This window comes from Podospora pseudocomata (assembly GCF_035222375.1).
Source record: "Podospora pseudocomata strain CBS 415.72m chromosome 2 map unlocalized CBS415.72m_2.2, whole genome shotgun sequence".
Classification (NCBI taxonomy): domain Eukaryota; kingdom Fungi; phylum Ascomycota; class Sordariomycetes; order Sordariales; family Podosporaceae; genus Podospora; species Podospora pseudocomata.
Window position 1 is genome coordinate 442,506 of NW_026946366.1, and position 19,295 is coordinate 461,800.

At 52.6% G+C, this 19,295-nt stretch overlaps 5 protein-coding genes across 5 annotated transcripts; 3 read left to right on the forward strand and 2 right to left on the reverse strand.

The window, feature by feature from the left end:
- Window positions 1-297: 297 nt before the first annotated feature.
- On the reverse strand, window positions 298-1,566 carry KIN28 (TFIIH complex serine/threonine-protein kinase subunit kin28; the record flags this gene model as incomplete). Its single annotated transcript, XM_062887491.1, has 1 exon — window positions 298-1,566. The coding sequence occupies one exon, from the start codon at window positions 1,564-1,566 to the stop codon at window positions 298-300; it is 1,269 nt and encodes a 422-aa protein (XP_062745605.1).
- An 848-nt stretch (window positions 1,567-2,414) lies between these two features.
- QC762_205950 (uncharacterized protein) lies at window positions 2,415-3,711 on the forward strand (the record flags this gene model as incomplete). The annotated part of the gene is made up of 2 exons (XM_062887492.1): window positions 2,415-2,895; window positions 2,974-3,711. The coding sequence occupies 2 exons, from the start codon at window positions 2,415-2,417 to the stop codon at window positions 3,453-3,455; spliced, it is 963 nt and encodes a 320-aa protein (XP_062745606.1). The 3' UTR covers window positions 3,456-3,711.
- Window positions 3,712-3,754: 43 nt separating this feature from the next.
- On the reverse strand, window positions 3,755-9,223 carry QC762_205960 (uncharacterized protein; the record flags this gene model as incomplete). The annotated part of the gene is made up of 5 exons (XM_062887493.1): window positions 8,962-9,223; window positions 8,604-8,900; window positions 5,901-8,550; window positions 4,978-5,839; window positions 3,755-4,923 (listed from the first exon to the last, which is right to left on the reverse strand). Exons 3-5 carry the CDS (start codon window positions 8,436-8,438, stop codon window positions 3,755-3,757), a joined length of 4,569 nt encoding a protein of 1,522 aa, XP_062745607.1. The 5' UTR covers window positions 8,439-8,550; window positions 8,604-8,900; window positions 8,962-9,223.
- Window positions 9,224-9,292: 69 nt separating this feature from the next.
- Window positions 9,293-10,039, forward strand: FYV4 (telomere length regulation protein; the record flags this gene model as incomplete). Its single annotated transcript, XM_062887494.1, has 1 exon — window positions 9,293-10,039. The coding sequence occupies one exon, from the start codon at window positions 9,293-9,295 to the stop codon at window positions 10,037-10,039; it is 747 nt and encodes a 248-aa protein (XP_062745608.1).
- A 4,821-nt stretch (window positions 10,040-14,860) lies between these two features.
- QC762_205977 (uncharacterized protein) lies at window positions 14,861-18,115 on the forward strand. Its single transcript, XM_062887495.1, has 4 exons — window positions 14,861-15,641; window positions 16,706-17,056; window positions 17,112-17,561; window positions 17,616-18,115. The coding sequence occupies exons 1-3, from the start codon at window positions 15,326-15,328 to the stop codon at window positions 17,528-17,530; spliced, it is 1,086 nt and encodes a 361-aa protein (XP_062745609.1). The 5' UTR covers window positions 14,861-15,325; the 3' UTR covers window positions 17,531-17,561; window positions 17,616-18,115.
- The last annotated feature ends 1,180 nt before the right edge of the window (window positions 18,116-19,295 follow it).

Here is a 19,295-nt window from a genome sequence, read left to right on the forward strand (position 1 = left end):
TTGATGGGGTGGTTCTGGAGGAGGGGGTGAAATACGGGTACGGGTGGCGTCTTAATAATGGTGTTGTGGCTGGAAGTAAGCAACTTTGTCACTGGTTTGGGGAATAGCGTCAAGTTTGTAATGTTGGGCAACGGTGTCCTAGCAATAACAGAATGCGCGGTCATTCTGTCTTGTAGTTCACTTTTGTTTCGTTTATACGACCATTCATATACCCTGTGCTGTGCTTCCCTCTTGAGGCCCTTTCCCAAATGTGCCAAACGCCGACCAATGCGATATTTCCGTATTCATCCTGTCTCCTTATTTCATAGCCCCAAAATCCAGCTTCCTCGCCACTTTGCTCCCCCTATCCTCCCCCTCCAAAACCCCATTCCTCCTCTTCAAATCTGCCCCCATCTTTTCTTCCCCCCCCCCGCTCTTCCTCGGCAAATCTTCCTTTCTCGTCGGCTTCGGCTCCGTCCTCCACCACCTGTGCTCCAGCATCTCCCTGGCCGTGATCCTCTTCTTCGGATCCAACGCCAACGTCTTGACCAACAAATCCACCCCCTCCGACCCCACCGCCCCGAACCGTCCCATGTACGCCTCTTTTCCCCACACAGGCGTCACCTCGCTGGGGACGGTATACTGGCTCAACTGCGTCACGCCCGGCCAGTTATCTTCCGTCGGCGTCCCAATCTGCTTGCAGATCAGCGCGATCTGTTCCACCTCTGTGTTGCCCGGGAGATACGCGGTTCGAATGATCAGCTCGGCGAACACCATGCCCACAGACCATATATCCACCGCGCCCGAGTAGTGCCTTGCGCCAAAGAGGAGCTCAGGAGGGCGGTACCAGCGGGTGATGACCGTGGCCGTCATCCTCCACCCCGGATCGGAGAACCCCCTCGCCAGACCGAAATCAGCGAGCTTGACCTCCCCATCAGCGGCGATGAGTAAATTGTTTGGTTTGATATCCCTGTGCAAGACGTAATTCTCGTGGCAGAACCAGACCGCCCTCGTGAGCATGCCCATCCAGGCTTTTATATCCCCCGCGCCGTACCGGACCCTGTCGACGTCCTTGATGAGCATTTCCAGGTCCCCGAGGGGGAGGTACTCGAGTACTAGATTCAAGTTTTGGTCTTTGGAGGAGAAGACGGAGTAGAGCTGGATGATGTTTGGGTGGCCGCGGAGTTCTTGGAGGTGTTTGAGCTCTCGGACGGCGTCGGGGGCGAGGCCGTCGTTGTATTGGGCTTGGACTTTTATCTTTTTGATGGCGACGAGGGAGGTTGGGTCGGAGCGGGAGTGCCCCAAGTAGACGTTGGCGTAGGTGCCTTCGCCTAGTTTGCGGCCTTTGACGTATTTGCGCTTTTCGAGCTCGTTCATTTGTTCGATTGGGTCGAGGGTGAGGGAGGGAGGGGGGGTGGTGGAGGAGGAGGGGTCTTGTCGGGGGAGGGGGAGGATTGGTTTGGCTGCTGAGAGGGGAGCACCGCTTGGGGTGCCATTGCTGGAGGTTTGTTGAGAGGAGGGGGGTTGGCGTTTGTGAGGGGAGCTGAGGGATGGTTGGGGGGGGTAGACTAGGGGGGAGACGGCCATGGTCGCGGTGGCGGTGGTGAGGTGAGGTTGTGGTCAGTATGTATCGTGGGTTGTTGGAAAGTCAATCTGGAAAGTCAACCTGGAGTTCAGCCTTGCAGTGGCCGTCCGTGTGTGGGGAAGGTTTTGATTCCATTAGGGCGGTGAAAGACGGGTGACAAAGCGTTGACAGGGGTCTGCTGTATCTTTCGATCCGCCAAGCCCACTATAAATCGGCAGAGCCCCCTCCCTCCCCCCCCCCACACCCTGCCCGTTGGAAGGGTCCACACTGCAGCGCCGCTGGAGTCACTGCGTCACCTCACCAGCATGGCCCTTCCTGACGTCACGCAAACCGGCAACGAACCATCTGGTCATGCTCCTGTCAAACTCATGTCCCTGTTGCACCACCACTTTGATAGCCAGTTCGGACTTGCAGCTTCCCGTGTTCCCGACAGAAGAGGTTTCGAGAGATAGAAGAAAACACAGGCTGGCTGCACGTCTCTCTCTTGTCTGACCCTTAACTCCGGCCTGTTTTGAACACGCAAGCAAGCAATGCCGATGATGGGAACACGGCTTATAATACAGCTAAGAAGACGATGATACCCCCATAGCCGCGTTGTGTCTCCTCGGGTTTTTTTTTTGCTTTTCTCTCTGGTCCCGTATTGAATCGTCTTGGATCCCACCTCTTGATTTTTCATCCCAACTTTTTTTCCCACTCACTATTCAGAGTGTCACCCTTGTTTGTTGTTGAGGCGAGGTCGTCAACACCAACCAGCACTTGGAGGCACCACATATCAAACAAACAACACACACACACACACACTACCACTGTCTCATAGCACTAAACCACTCACCACTCACAACCGCCCAAAATGCGCCACCTCCCCTACCTCTCCTACTACCTCTACCCCATCCTCGCAGGCCTCATCTGGCTAGCCACCCTCCTCGCCCTCCTCATCCACTGGCTCGTCCCCCCCGTCTCCCGAGCGCACTACCCCTCCATGGCAGCCTCCCAACAAATAGCCTACATCTCCGACGTCGGCGCCTCAACACTAAAGCCCCTCTTCATCACCGGCTGCGTCCTCACCACTGTTTTCCTCGACATCTCCTTCGCGGCAGATTACTACCTCCGCCACAAAGGCCGGTTGGTCCCCAACCAAACCCGGACGGAGACAGTCCTCGCCTTTCTCACCATCGGGTTCGCAATCATTGGAACTGTCGGGTTGATTTTGCTCTCGGTGTTCGACACGGCGAGGTACCCGAAGCTGCACAATATTTTTTTGCTGCTGTTTATTGGGGGGTATGTGCTGTCGGCGATTTTTATTTGTTGGGAGTATCAACGGTTAGGTCAACGTACGCCCCCCTCCTCCCCTTTCTTTGCCCCTTCCTTTCCCCCCACTTTCAGGTTACTGACCTTGTGTGATGTGATAGACTATAAACACCACCACCAACTCTCCACATCCTTCTGGATCAAACTAACATTTGTCATTCTGGAAATCTTGCTAGCGATCGCTTTTGTGTCATGCACATTCACCCAGCACTACAACGCTGGCGCGGTGTTGGAGTGGGTTATTGCTTTTATCTTTTCGGCGTACGTGTTTAGCTTTGTGGTTGATCTCTGGCCTGCGATCAAGACGCAGCCAAACTTGAATTTGCACAACCCAAGAGAAAAAGGGATGGGTTTTGAGGGGAATGGGGGGCAGGTAGTGAATGGGAATGGGTATGGGAATGGGACGGGGGACATGAGGTATGTCGGGGCGAGCGAGATGGAGGAGGGCGGGGGGGAGAGTAGCGGGAGTCATTTGCCCATTCAGGGGTATGGGAATGCAGTGGGCGGTGGGCCGGTGATGGGGTTGACGGATCACAGTAGCAGGCCGGTGACGAGGGAGAGGGGGTTGGCCGGTAACTTCTAATTTTCTGGGTTTTAGCTATGCTTGGAAGGGAGTTTTAGTTGGGGTTCTCTGGTCTGGTCTGTTTTGGGAGAAGAGCGGGGGCTGGATATGGTAGATGTAGATACGATTCTGGTTTTTTGTCTGGTCGTGTCTGTCGGTAAATTGCATAGCCAAGAGCGCTTCTTCAGAACAAACGCTTGGTGTGGCCGGAAGTTATCCCTTCGTTTTATTTTCGAAGGCTATGAACCCATATATTGCCGTGGAGAAACGTTCCTCGTACTCATCAATCATAAACATCACGCTTGTCTTTTACCGCTTACTTACGCCCTCCCCTCGCCGCTCCTAATAACCATCCTCCCCTCCGCCGCCTCGGCAGCCAAAAACCCCCTCGTCACCGGATCCTCCACCAACTGTCTATCAGTCCCCTGCTGCTGCCCCCTCTTCAAATGCCCAAACAAACAGCTCCACAAATCCTCCCCCTGCACCACCTCCCCCGCAATAACCCCGTCCCTCCCCATCAGCCTCCCCAGCTTAGCCTGCTGCATCTCCAACCTATCCGCCTCTTCCAAATCCACCACCGCCACCACTGTCCCAGCCCTCTTTCCTTTCCCTTTGCCCTTGCCATTATCATCATCCTGCTGCTGTTGTCCCCCCCCACCCCCAATATGCTCCAACCTCTTCCTCACACTCAAATCATATATCCCCTCCTCGACCGTCCCCTCCACCAGATACAACCACACCGTCGTCTCCTGCTCCTGCCCGATCCTGTCCACCCTTGCTATCGCCTGCAGTTCAAGCGCAGTGTTGAGCATTGGTTCACAGATGAAAACATGGCTTGCGTTGACTAGATTCAACCCTGAAGAGTGTGCTCGCGCGGATAATAAAAAGACTTCAACGGAAGGGTCGGATTTGAAGGAGGTGGTGCCGTTGGGTTTGTCGAAAGAGGTGTACCCTATGTGATACCTCTTGAAAGCAAGAGCGAGGACTTCGAGGAATTCCTTGTATTGGGAAAAGATGATTGATTTCGCTCCGGGGTCCGAACTCCGGAGCCAGAGGAGATGGCGGAGGAGGGTGTCGACTTTGGTTGTGTACGAGGGCCCGGAGGAAGGGAGGTCGATGGATTTGATTTGGGAAAGCTTTTCTGGGTTGAAGGTGCTGTAGATTGTTGTTGTGGGTTGGGGTGGACTGGTGGGGGAGGAGGAGGATGAGGGCTGATCGTTGGGACTGGACGAAGGAGCAGGAGCTGCTGTTGTTGACTCAGGATGGAGTTTGAGTTCCTGAGGTTTGAGACTTATGTCGTGGAGGTTGTTGGAGTTGAGCTGCCTCTTGCAGACGGGGCACTTTCTGTGGGCTTTCCACCAGAGAGTTATGCATTCTTTGCAGAATTGGTGGCCGCATACCGTCAAAACTCCGATCGAGAAGGTAGACTGACAGATGATGCACGTCTTGGACTCTTCGGAGCCTGATTCGGTGTCTTTCAGGTGGATCACTACGAACAGTGTTAGCTAGATATTCGACATATTGTCATGATGAAGGGACTTACAGTATCTGTGCTTGGCTTCAGCAGCTGCAAGCTTCCCCTGCAAAGTCTGCACTTGCTTGTCCGCCGTCCGAAGCGCCGTCTGAAGAGGTCCCTCCTCTCTAGAGCCCTCATAATCACCGACCATATCGGAAACCTCTTGAAGCTGACGATAAAAGGCCAACCGAGCATTGAGCGTATCCATGCACTTTTCTGTCTCCTTCTCCATGGACGCAACAGCCTTCGCCTGGTCATTCTGGTGACTAGTTGTCGACTTGAGCAGTGCATCGGCAATCTCAAGCTCGGCAGCAGCCCTTGCACTTCCTGAAGCCGTGTCTTGTCTCAGCTTCAGAGTCAAACCTCGCAGCTCTGATACCACCCCTCTCAATGAACTGAGTGCCTGCCCCTCAACAAAAGGAGGCTTGATAGCCTGGCTCTCAGCAAGAAGCTGGAGGAGCTTTTCGGGAAAAGGTCCGTCTCCCTCAGCCGCCATCCGAGCAGCAACTTTGGTCTCATGTTCCACCAAAAAGTTCTTCTGTCCAGTTACCGCGGCTGACCGGTCAGCAAGAGCGGTGCGGAGGACTTGAAGATAGACAAGAATCTCGTCTTGGAGCTTGGTCGATTGCTCGTACTCTTCACCAGTGACCTCGTCGTTATCTTCGTCGACCAGCGGTTTGAGAAGAAGCTGAATAACGTGCTCTCGCCATTCATCTATCTGGTTTGCTTGTTCGTCCAAAGCCCCGCCGATGTCTGTCAAGGCATCGACGATTCTGCTCGTCTCGAGTCCCGATTGACTGGGAGGCTTGAATTCAGGGATCTCGGCAAAATTTTGCTCCGCAGCCCGATGAGCCAAGTGCTCCATTAGCTTGGTAGCCTTCTTGTGGCTCTGAAGGTTGTGTTAGTCAGATCCCACTTTTTCCGGAAGAAGCAGAATTGTGATGACACACCTCTTGAAGAATCTCCTTTCTGATCTCTTTGGCGCGGTCATAGCTTTCCACCTCGAGCTTCTCCAGCTCTTTGAACTCATCCGAGTCCTTCACAGTCGACGTCTCATCTGTCTTGATCGTAAAGTATGCATTTCCACAGAAGAACACAGCAGCATGCTGTACCTCTAAAGCAGAACGCAACCTGCGTCGAGCCTCACCGACCTGAGCAGACCAAAACTCCTCACGCTCCCCCTCATCAGTCTCTTCATCGTCATCACTCTCTGATGTCGGGTTGCGAGGCTTTCGTGCTTTTCGTGCCTCCTCCTGAGCTTGTCGAAACTGTTGATGACATTCTGCAACCCAGCCATTGGCCTTATTGAGCACCTCCTTCCACAAAGCCAACGCATCTCTCACCCGCTTCTGACATGCTAGGATTTGTCCACGTGCGAGCTGCCACTGGAGCAGGTTACGTTGGTCGGTCCTCATGGCTGCCTCACTCTGTTCCAGCATGGCTTCCAGAACCTCCATGACCGTCCGCATAGGCGCAGACTTTTGGCCCAACGCTCGACGATTCCGACTCCCCACCTCGGGATGCAAAGCTGTCTGACGAAGTCGATCGAGAGCCACACGCATAGCACTCTGGACAGCGGGATCTTCAGGGTCCCAATCATCACTCAGCGGGTTGCCTTGCCTATCAAGACCGCAACTAGCCGTCAGTTCCTCGAAAAGACTCTGATAATGCTGTTCCTCGACAGCAGTAAAAGGCATCGTGATGACATAGCGCTTCTGAGGCGGGATCTTGATCTCGCTCTTGACCATGGATTTTGTGTGGCGCATGGATAGAAGTCGAAATAGCTCTCGGAATGACTGCTTGTCTCGCCTTGAGAGAAGATTCCATACCTTGCCAGGGACTGCAAAGAGGTCGTAACGGAGGAACAGAAGAAGACCACGGAGATCCTTCTGGATATCGTCCTTCACTGGCGTACCAGTTACCCCCCAAGCATTAATCCTTGGAATTCGACGAGCCAGTTGCGCTGCGTTGGTACTCCAGTTTTCCACCATCTGGGCCTCGTCGATGCACACTCGCCACCAAGAGACCTGTACAAGAGGGGACTTGACCGATTCATATTGTTTCGCGTTCCGCATCGATCGCACAGGCTCGTCAGAAGCTGCCCATATTTCAGTCCTTAGCACCTCGTACGTTGTGACTACAACATCCTGCTGAGCAAGGTACTCTGCTGAGAGTTCTTGGCCTTCTTTGGATGCTTTTCTGATTCCAGGATAGAACAGTACGTTGAGAGATGGTGCGTGACGTTGAATCTCCGAAAGCCACTGATCAAGCAGCGTAGTAGGCGTGACGATCAGTGTTGCCGATGATGCAAGTAGCTCCCTTCCTAGAAAGTGGTCGTAGACCATGACATTGGTTTCCGGGCGAGGATGCAAAAGCATCAGGCTGATGACTTCCAGCGTCTTCCCGAGACCCATTTCTTCAGCGAGAATCCCGCCCGGGGGGCCCTCCAGAGCCTCAAATAAACCGGTATCTGTTGTGACCGCACCGATCAGCGGGCTCAAATAGATCGTGTTGCCATCAACATCATGAGCCTTCGACCAAGAAATTGGTAACTCGGTCGAATCTGACGGCGGATTTGGCACGACACCGCCCACGCCGTTGTGTGCATCTTGAGACCACCGTACACCCTCCCGCTTTAGCAACCACTGGACGGCTCTCTGCTGGAATGGGTACAGTTTTGCCTCTAACCGTGGGACCTCCATTTTTGAGACCTCTGCATCGAAGCTTTGCTTGTCTGGGACACATGCAGCCTCGTAAAAGTCTTGAGGCGACCATGAGAGCGAGGATAATTTATCCTTGGGCAGGGCCAGCTCCGGGTACCATGTCGAAAACACGATATTTCGAAGCGTCTCCTGTGGCGATGTGGCAGCCCTTTTGCTGCTCCAAACTGTAACTTGTTCATTCCATCTGACCTCAATTGAGACCTCAAGACGGAGGGCTGGACCGCTCTGCTGGATGGACATGGCCACAGCGGTCCACAGACATCCTTCATCGCCGGGATCGACACCTTGAGTATGAGCCACCTCCAACGCTGCTCTCAAGGTTGGGGATATTTCATCGCCTTGTAGCCGGAACGAGAGATGAAAGTTTGAGTTTCGGGATTTTGTCCGAGGTCCAATTATCAGTTGAAAATCGGACGAAGGGACGAATATCTGAGCCGATTGGGCAGTGAAGACCTGCAAGGCGATGATATTGCTGACATCTCGGGATGTGCTCAGTCCATTGTAGTCGAAATCTGGTGCGTCGGTAATGAGAAGCGACAGAGATTCCCGTGCTACTGTTATCACACCATGGCGTGATGTCTTGGCCCGTTTTGCAGGATGTTCTGAGCCCTGCTGATCCTTGGGGACCGACATAGGGGCGGACCGAAGCTGCGTCAGAAACGCTGTAACATTTTCGCCTTCGTTGGCAGCATCTTCCGCGGGGGATGATTTCCTTGACCTTCTCGCAGCCAAGCTTTGCGCCCTTCGGCTGGCCTTGGGGGGCATTCTTCCAAGATGAGTGACGAGAGATAAGTTACTGCCCACCCCTACATAAGGAGGGGGCAGCTTTCAATGAAAAGGTTGCTGCCACCTGGTAAATTTCCATGGAATATCAGATCTACGGCAGGTTAGTAACATGAGGAGTATAAAACGGTGTATTGTCAAGCTCACGTGTAGACAACTGTTTGTGGCCGACTGGGTAGTCTCGAGAATATGTCCAGGTATGTGAGCGACGTTGGTTGCCTATGCGAGAGCAAAAGGTCAAGGGTGATATAAAACCGATTACCAAGCTGATGTCGCCTTCTAGCTGGGATGGACATATAGCTGGCTGGAGCAGCTTTCACGATGTGATGGCTGAAAGGATCGAATCGTGGACTGGCCAGGTCGCTGGGATGAAAGGTTCATGCAGGATCTGGAGGAGTGTTGGGTCAAACGAGGAGAGCCAGGCAGGTCGAGGGGGGGCGGTAGCTTATAAGTGCCATATCAGTCCCAGTGGTTGAATTGCAGCCTTGCAAGTGGAAGACCCCACCATAAGTTGAGATTGGAGCTCGGTGATTGGCTCATGCTTTGACCCCTCCAGCCAGTGCCGCCTGCCAAGATCAGACTGTGGTCTGTGCGCTGGGACCTTGCATGGCAGTTGAACGGAAAAACTTTCGACTCCATGGAGCGCATTCGACCGACGAGAGGAAGCGATTGACTGCCGCCAAAGGACCCTTGAGGCTATCTCGACCGGGCGAGACCACCTACTAGAACCGAATGTCAGGAGGAGTTGTTCCATAGGTTAGTTCCCCCGCCGCCACAGCACCTCCCTGGTACTATGAACCAACCAGTCCGGCCTCCTAATTCTCTCAACAGCGCACATGAATTCGCTACGACTCCATTCTGCCTTCGGGCTCCTGCTCCGACCTGCCGCCGCTGCCCCGGTTGGTGTTTCGACCGCTGTCCACGGACTTAGAGCCTTCTCTGCGACGACATCCTCACAATCCGCCGAAGCCGCCCCATCACCTGTCCCAAAACCCAAGACATGGATCCCGAATCCTACACCATTCGTCCCCAATGTCCAGACCTTCCTCACCCTAATCGGCCGCGATCTTAAATCACACGCCTCCAAATTTCCCTCATGGGATTCACTTTTCAGCTTAAGTTCTGAACAACTGAGGGAGCTCGGTGTGGAACCACCACGCTCACGGCGGTATCTGCTAAGGTGGCGGGACAAGTTTGCGAGGGGAGAGTACGGCATTGGTGGTGACTTGAAGTATGTCAAGGGCGGCAAAGCTATTTTGAAGCTGGTGGAGAAGGTCAAGAGCCCAGAGTTGAGGTTACGATATGTGGTCAACGTGCCTGAAGGCAAGGAGGTGGAAGATCTCCCGCTCAGCCAACAGGTCAGGGCGAAGGGTTTCAAAGTCAGGGGTGTCGACAAGATCACAGGTCCATATGTTCTACCACTGAAGGGCGGTAGGGCAGCTGTGCTCAAGGTGACGGAGGGCATGTGGGAAGACAAGAGAGGACACAAGGTGGATGGCGGTGAGAGAAGACGGGCCGAGGTCCGCTTCAAGCGGGGTGTTGCCGAGCGGAAGGCCCGGAGAGAGGCTCAGGGTCTCTATTAAGAGTATCGCTCTCTTGATGGCGCATCTGGACGGGTAGCCTGAGAGATGATCTCGTCACAATTGTAAAACTTGTACATTAATAGAATTGGACATTCTATACCCAACCGCCAGCGGCCTGTCTCTGTAGGATATCTCCACCGTCAACTCGGATCCTGACGGAGCTTGATATATTGGTCTAGCAGCTGGTGACTGATGATGGGAACGAGTACGAGTATCGCAATCTGGGTAAGGGTTGTGAATGCAACAGGATATGGGAACAGGAGTGCGATCTTCCATTCCAGCATTTTGGCAAAAGAGCTTTCGACAGCACCTTCCGCATTCGAACCACGGGGGACGCGAATGCTTGGTGGTCGGTGTCCGACTTTCCACTGCATTGTCAGCCTTTACTAATGGGTCATGGAGGGGCCTTGGGACCCCAATTAACTCAAACAGGAACCACACTGCAACCTTAGGTCCAAAAACACGCCCAATTCACCAGTCTTCCAGGCTTCAGAATCAAAAAAAGACGCCGTGATGAGGCCGAACACGAAATGACTGGTAGAACATCCATGAGGGGGATGAGAACACTTAAATCCTAGCGGCCGCACCAGCAGGGCTGAGCAGAGCTTTTGCGACCTGCGACTTACGCCAACACCAGGCAACGAGAAAATGCACCTTACATAAGAGAAGGGCTCGACCCGACCCCAACGGCAAGCACACTTACGCGGCCAGTCTTCGCTTTCCGACCTTGCTTCGTCGTCCACCATCGTCACCGTCGCTACCTTCTTTTGCTCGCCATGGCAGTCATTTACACTGACGTAACTTGTTGAGTCGTGGGGGGAAGGATGAACCCCGAGGGTTGCCAGCAGCAGACAGGCAGCAGCAGCAGCACCCAGTCCCTCGACCGATCTCACAACCGCTCGCGCTCACTCTGGATCAGCAAAGCAAATGAATGAACCATCAATTGGGTTCCTCTTACGAGAGGGGGGGTATAGAAGAGAGTTTGGTCGGCCAGAAGGAACTTTGACCAACTGGGTTGGAAATCTGGTTGCCATCATTTCGAACGCCGCGGGCTAAACCTCTTCCGGATACATCTGCACGCCTTCTCGTCACTGCAACACAAAGTGGTATCGAGCTTCAGAACGGGCCAGGAGAAAGAGAGCAAGATGGACTGAGGTTTTTGGCGAGGTCATAGTCGGATCATGGAAAGTGCCACACACGGCAACGAGGCAACGATTTGCCCCTACGATACGACCAGACATGCCAATACATCGACACGCACCGATCAGGAAGGACGGAATAACCGGTCGAGGAGATTGCATTGTTTCCTCTGGGCTTCGAGAGGAGGACCAAACGGAGACCTTGAATCTGTTCGAACCGGCCTTGGGGCGAACGCCAACACCACCTGTTCTGGCCATGGACTTTCTTTCCCCCGTATACCTGCATATGGAGGTGTTAGGTCTATCCACGGAACCTCGGTCATCGCCAATTCTTTCGCCGCAGGATGCCCACTTTCAAGACACCTATGAGATCAGAGCTTTTCGGTGACCAGAAAGGTATGGTATATCACTCTTGAGGGTGTCTACTAAGCTACCCAGACCATGCGGAAGAAACTTGCTTCGGGGTACAATCCATCCGAGTGAGCTATTATTCATCTCGAGTTGATGAAGTGGTTACATCACAGCGAATACTACAGAGACGGCGAGTTTGGTGCTATCGCTCGAGGCTTGGGCCAGGACCATGCCTGTTGAGGCTGTGGATGCACCGGTACCTGATCTGAAAACAGGCGTTGTTGTTCTCGGAGGGTGTGGGCAAGCCTGCGAAGAAGCGGGATCGTGATTCGAACGGATCAACACACCCCTAAAGGCTACTCAACGGTGGACCATCATTTGTCCAGCACATCACCATCCGGGCCGTCGACTAGCAGGTTGTACGCAAAGCACAGCCCAGGCTCGACTTTGACGCGGGGACACGGCGGGGATTTTCTTCTTTCGGAGAAAGTTGACTCTTTTGCTGCTAAACTTGTATGTGCGGCTGAAAATCGAGCATCGTCAAAAGTCTCGGGGTTGAGAAGTCTAAGCCCCAAAGAGCAGAAACTCCACGCGGGGAGCAAGAGAGCGGGTGAATCGGGGAACGGACGGCCTTGGTTCGGGTGGCTTGTTGGGCATCTGCGGAAAACTGCCGCCGCAACCGTTGAAAGTTGCATTCACCCTCCTGCGCCGCCCCAGGTCTTGGCACTTATCGGCTGTCGCTACGCCGCTTCGGCTGCCCGTTCTCCTCGGACGGGAGACGGGAAGTTTGAAGAAGACCAAGACACGGAGCAATGGTTCAGCTGTTCTGGTCTCTTCAGTCTTGGTGTGCTTGGAAGGTAGGCGGGCATATTCAAGATCGGTATTGACGGTATACAGCATGTAAGTGCTGGTAGCAAGCAACTTCTCATGGCACGTTACGTCGAGCATCCGGCCTGCTATCAATATCATTATCTCCAATATAGCATCCAATCAGATCCTCTTCACAACGCCGCCATTCTCATCATCTTGCTTGCTTGTGAACATGGTGTAAGTGCGGGGTGTCGTGCACAAGACAAGGGAGCCCTTGGCGCGTAGATAAATTTAGATAAGTTCCAGCTGAATCGGTTTAGTGTTGCTCCGTTTCACCTTTTTTATTTCTTTCCCCGACCGAACATGTCTGTTGAGACAGAAATCCCGTGCCTCTGACAGATCACGGGTAAAGCGTTATTCGCTTCTGAATCATTTCCATGCGTGGTGATTGAGGAGCGGTCAAAAAACATGCCTCCACGTGAGCCCAAGCGAAGAAGAGAAGTCATTCACACGAGACCAGCGGGCCAATGGCGTGTCAAGGAGGTAGGTTGCTACCAATTGAAAACGCACCAATTCTCGTATCACCTGGGGGAGTGGCAGGGTAGCGCCTGCTGGGAGGGATGGCATTGTGTCAACCCCCCGTGCAGATACTGTATTGATATTGGATGGAACTGGTACCTACCTGGGAGTCAATCATTGGGATGAGTGGGATCGAAGACTGCCGCGACATAGTATTAGCTTCAAGAAGAGACCAAAAATCGCATCCAAATTGAACACTGCTTGACTAAAAAAACCGTAGAAACCCTCTCCAAGTGGCCACTGTAACGCAAAAACAAAAAAAACAAAAAGATCTAATTCAGGAAACATCACAACGTCGGCGGCGTCTCGGCCACACTGTCACCAGTTGTTTGCCAAGTTCGATTGGACGGGAAAGACTTCCAGCTGAAAGATACAACCTGAGCGGTCCGCTTCCCGAAAGTCAAACATTGTTTCTACATGGTCGCGGCAATGGGTCTCTTGTGTGTCTCGCGGGAGGGACGGTGGCTCATTTTTATTTTCTTTCTCGGGCCCATTCAACCGGCCTCGGATGTATCTAGCATGAATTTATTCTGGATTTAGAAACCATCTGTCGATGATTCCATCTCTCTCAATAAAACAGATTGGTCTTCTTTTTTTTTTTTTTTTTGCGAGACCCGAGCTATCCTATCCTATGCTACCCACCCACCAACTGCTTGGCCACGATGGCGATCATTTGGATGTCACGGCGGGGTTTCTCCGGCAATCCGTAGATAGATACGCTGTCAATGATTGACCATTGTCCCCTTGAAAGTTCGCTTGTTCGTGGCAGTGCTGTTCTTGACTGTTTAAGCTTATATTTCTCCCGGAGTAACTTGTACACACCGAACGACGCAATAGGGTTGCAAGGGAACAACAAGACAGAAGAAGAGGCTCTATGATCATGGTGACAAACTGCCAAGTTGCCGAAACTGAAGCGAAGCTAAGCACCACGACGGTATATGTTGATCCACGTATAGGGTTGGAAGTTGACTGGATGCTCCGTATTCCCGCCCGCAAAAAGATTTACACATAGTTTACTGCCAAGATATATCTCTTAACAGAGAGATCTGTCTGCCTGCTGCACAGTGCTTTTGGTTCAACGGTGTCATGGTTCATCGTTGGTAAAAAAGAGCCCCCAACCACCCGCAGACAGGAGATTCCTCATGAACCCCATCGGTATGGTATCGCATCTATGCATCTTCTGTGGCACAAAAGCAAGCGGTGGTGGGGGGAAGGGGCAACGGTTCACCCACGATCAGATGGAAAATATATGAGCCGCGAGGGGTTGGCAGACCTGGGATGGTTCATTCTTTGTGATACCACCACGCCTTGCGCCCAGGTAATCCCACAGCCTGGTTGCTTCAATTGCGTTAATAATTTCGACGTCGTACTCGACGGCACAGGCATATCTTGTTCCCCCAGCAGAAACTCAGCTGCCGAAACAGTCAGAGTCGCAGTCGAAGAATGGTTGATGAGTGAGAGACCCCACAGTTTATTGAATCCTTCCTAGACGAGGCTGTGGAAAGAACACCTCACCAGATGTATTGTAGAATGCATCATCTTGGGTCACCGAATCGATCGGTCGGAAGGTTGGCCCGAGATGCGATGGGGCTTCTTCCGCAAGATGCCGTGCCGTTTTGGAAGAATGCCCATCCTCTAGGAGGGGAAAAATGTCTCTGGGCAAAGAGCAAGACATGTAGTTGATGCTTAATGCGGTTAATCCTCGCGAACCAGAGAGAGAGCGAGAGAGAGCTGACTGTGGTGTCGTTCAAACAACGATGTCAGGGACCCCACTGCAGGTCCCGCAGCGAAAAACCCTCGACCAGGGTTGCCCTTGCGTTACCCACTAAACTCTATCTGTACTAAGCCCCGCCAAGTTGACTACATTTTGGGGCCTGTGATTGGCTGACCGATACAATTACCAAATCTGCAACGGTCCTCCCACTTTCAACAACTCTTCCATCCGGCAGAAGAGAAGGAGCACAGCACACCTCAGCTGCGAGTGATCCATCTTGTTCCTGAGAATCTGCACGCGACCAAAAGCAAAACCCACACCGGCTCTTCTTCCTTCTCCGCCGAGAGAGTCATCATCTTCTTACGCATGCTAGCCAGGCTGCCATGAGAGAACCTGGATGCCTCACCGGGAGGCTGCCCCTGCCGTGAACGAGCTTTCTCCGGGTTTGGTGACCGAATGCATGTGTGGGGGAAGGAACTGCCTCTCGTTCTCTCGCCCAACAAACCCTGCCTCCTCGGGACGTTCTGAGGGGTCTTTTCTCCACATTATCAGATGCTGGTCACTGATCAGCAACCCACCGCCGACCCTCTTGAGTTTGCTCGCCCTTCTCAATGCCCGCTTCTGCTTTGCCCTGATCTGGCAGCGAGATCCCTCAATGCCCTACTCTTTCATTGTTCTCTGCCATGAGGGCCAATGATTGGTCTGGAATTCCCTAAAAATACTTCTTCTCTGCTTTCTATTTGTTCCTTTTTCCATCGTTTCCCATGCTTGTCTTACCTGACCCCCGTGCCGAGGTGGAAACACCAGATTTCCCATTCAGCGCATAGACGATTGCCCGGTGTTCGGGTCAATTTATCTATCGTATTTCTCGTTTCTTGTTGCTGGGCAGTGTTGTGTCTGCGGAATACGTCTTCGCTCAGCTTGACTGGTTACCTAATCAGCTGTCTGAGCGCTCCAGGGACAGCACACATTGGAATGAGGCTGGGTTCGCCTCGAGCGGGACCATCTGGTAGGTTGTCTTGGTGGGTGGGTGCAGTGCCGTCACTCTGCCGATGGGTCAGGGGGGAGCTCAGATACGTACCGCCCTCTGCTCTACCTTGAGGCAAGGTACCATGTCAAGGTGAAGACGGGAGGGGAAGGCGAGTGGGGAGCGGAACACAACCAAAGTCACTTTTTCCTCTTGTCCCATCCACTCACCGTTGACCAGGTACCGACGACCAGACACCACTCTGTCTGTCTCGCCGGACACGCCCCCCCTCCACTCCAGCCCACTGGCTCAAGCTTCCTCTCCCCCTCCCAGTAGCCTGTGCCCACACGCATCTCGACTCTCTCAAACGACGGCTGCTGCTTGACTGGCACTTGCAGCCACCCTTACCCTTGCCCATCCACTCGCCTACCCATCCCTGCCTCCCGTTCGCCATGAGTCTTGGTCTTGAACCCACAACGGGTGCCAGGGGGAGTAGGACGAGAGGGTTTGACTCTAGACACACCCAGATCATCAGCCCGCTCCACTACTGACCTTCAACCCGCTCTCTTGGCCTGGTCACCGGTGCCGGTTTAAGACAGTTTAAACTCTTCGGATTGCCCGTCTTATACGGTCTTCGCAGGCCCTTTGCGCGTCATCCTTCTTGCACCCCTCGACTTACACCTACCTCCATTCGCTGTCCTCGTACTACGGCCGACGCCGCAAATACCGTCATCATCGTCTTGCTCGTTCCTTCAACGTCGACGCTAAGCCCTAGAGACCCTGGCCTACTATTCCGAGTTTGGTGACCGTTTGTGATCAAGGCCTCAAGGCACTCACCTACTCGACAGCCTTACCGGGCTCTTCATCGTCATCATCCTTGACGGAACTTGGTATATAAGAGATCTTGAATCTCCCGACTGGACGCCACAGAATCGCAACAGAAGATACAAGCTCGAGCATCGTTCCAGAAGCATCATCTTGAAGATCCTGAGCCAATATCTTGAGATTCTGAGCGCAGTCGTTTGACCTGTGAGACTCGTTTTTTCTCTTCATTATTTTCTTTCAAGTCTTTAGAATGTTCCCATACCAATACTCTCATGATACAGATTACTCGGGCATCGACCCAGACTACACGGGAAGCTACCCTGACGAGTCCTTGGTAGACTGGGACGGGGCTCAAGGCAGCACCGTCTACACACCGGCACCCAGCAGCAGTTCGAAGAAGAGCCGCAGCAGCAAACGGTCCAAGTCAAGCAAACTCACGAGTTACTCGGGCTCAGACACCGAAACAGAAGAAGCCAAGATGTCTTCACGATCATCCAAGTATTCGGGTTCCACCAGCTCCAAGAAGGAGAAGTCTTCGTCACCGAGATCAAAGGAGTCTGATGACTGGAGTGCCGTGACTGACCCGGAGATGAGACGCCGGATTCAAAATAGGATTGCTCAGCGCAAGTTCAGTACGTCTTACCCCGTTTTGTTACTCTCTTGGCATATACTTACATGGTGATACAGGGGACAAGGCCCGTGAGCAAAAGGAGCGCGACCAACGCGATGCCCTTAATGAGCAATATGCCGACAGTAGCTACCGCATCCGCAGTGCCGATGAGTTGGTGGACGAAGGGGATCTGGCATGGGGCAGCTTCAGCATGGGCTACATGCTCTCCCGTGGGCATGAAGCTGCCAGTGCGGGGCAACGGACTCACAGTGGCGGGAGCAGAAGGGAGTCTGACCTCGTGATGGATCAGGCCATGTATAGCAGCCATAGCATGAGCCCTTACCCACCGACATCAATGGGCATCCCGACGACCTCGGGCTATACCATGGGGGGGGGTGCCAGCTGGGGCGGGGACGGGGCAAGCAGCGGAGGGGGTGATGTTGGGTACTATGATTCGCCTTATGGTGGGTACTATGATGGCACGGAACACCGTTGAGAGACAGACACATGGAGAGGCTAAAAAAGGGGTGAGTTTGACAGAGGATGGGAATGTTGAAGAGAAGCTGACAGGGTTCAAATAGGAAGGTGAAGTGGGGAAGCAAGACAGTGTTTGAGCTTGGAGAGGAAATGATATGCTCTTCAACGGTAAACTTTCCCCCAGTCGATGGAGAGACTGCGAGACACTTTCTTCTCTTTGGTCAGGGCTCATGCAAGGAGGTTTCTTTTCAGCTTGGTTTTCTTTCTGTTTTTGGTCACGGCGATAGAAACATTTTGACCTTTTTGGTGGTCAGTTTCCTGTTTTGTAAGGGTTCTTCATTCTTCTTGATCATTTTGGGATTTGTTTGCTTCTATATGGGACAGGTTTTGTTTGATCTTCACTTCTTGTTTGTTTTTTCTCTCGGATGGTTTAACGTTTAGGTATACCCCCTTCCTGGGCCCTTTTGGTTGGACGGTTGTTTAGATTCAACTCAATGGTTATTTTTTCTCCAAGGTCACAGGTTGGTTTGGGTATATGGGGATGGATGGATGGGAACGGGGGACGGGGGAATTAGTCATGACTTTTTGGTTTACACACTCTGCTCTGTTTCTGTTTTTCTCATGATTGATGGGTTTACGAATAGAATTTTTTATTTTATTTTTTTTCGGTTTTTCGCCTTGACTTTTACGAGGACTGTTTTGAGTATACTTTGCGGTGAAGCGGAATAGATGAGGATTGCTGCCTGTTGCTACTTTGCTCAACTTTGAACCACCTTGTGAAGCCACATGCAAAGCCACTGTGAGTCGAGATCTTTGAAGAGTTACGCAAGAGCGCGCCCTATGGGCAACATGTCGGTCATTCCCATTGAGATTATGATTTTGTGGCTTTTTCCTTGAGATTCTTGGCGTTTGGTTGACGATGTCAAAAGGTGGTGGCTGCCTAGGAAATTCGGGATTTGATGCCTCAAGATGGGATAGCTTTCAGCCACACCACGTAATTCATGGTTTTGTGAACGCAATTGAGAGTTGTTGAAACGTCATCTTCGGATTGACCGTATAAGTCATTACTCAAGAGTGATGTTTACGAGAGCCTCAAGCTAGAGCAATCAACTTTTTCGTCCAGTTGGTGGTTGGAGAGTAACAGACGTTAGATGCAATACACCTAGGTGAGTGAGTTGCTTTCGCGTGGTTACATCTAGGAAAGGTACAGTTAGTTTTTTTTTTCTTTTTTTTTTTTTTCGGGGACCAAAAACGTGGGATTTGTGAGCGAATGGGGACCAAAGTGGTCGGCGATTAATTTATCTTTGTACCTTTTTGTGTGTTTAAGTTGCCCCAGGGACGGGGACGGACGGGTACTTCTGCAGAGGTGGGTGGTCGGGTTTGGGGGTGGGATGTATGGAGTGCTGGCTGCAGGTGGTGGTGGTGGTGGTGAACGAAGATGATGATGTTACGGCGCAAAAAAACATGGGCAGATGGGTAGGTAACTCTGTGGACTGCAGGGCCAAGAGTAAATGTTCTGGAAGGGTTGGTTGGGTTGGTTTGATGGGAGAGAGGGAATAAAGGAGGGGTGGTATGCAGGTGGTGGTGGTGGGTGTTGTTTCATCAGGATATGGTATTGCTCCTTTTGCTGGTTGCTGTCTGTGGTGTACCTTTGGTGTTGGTTGGGAAAGTGTGTGCAACCATGAGCAACCAACTTACCTCGCAGAAAGGATAATGATATGACGAGATACTATGGAGAATGCCATATTGCATGGTAATTTGTGGTTTGCCCGTGTCTACGGCCG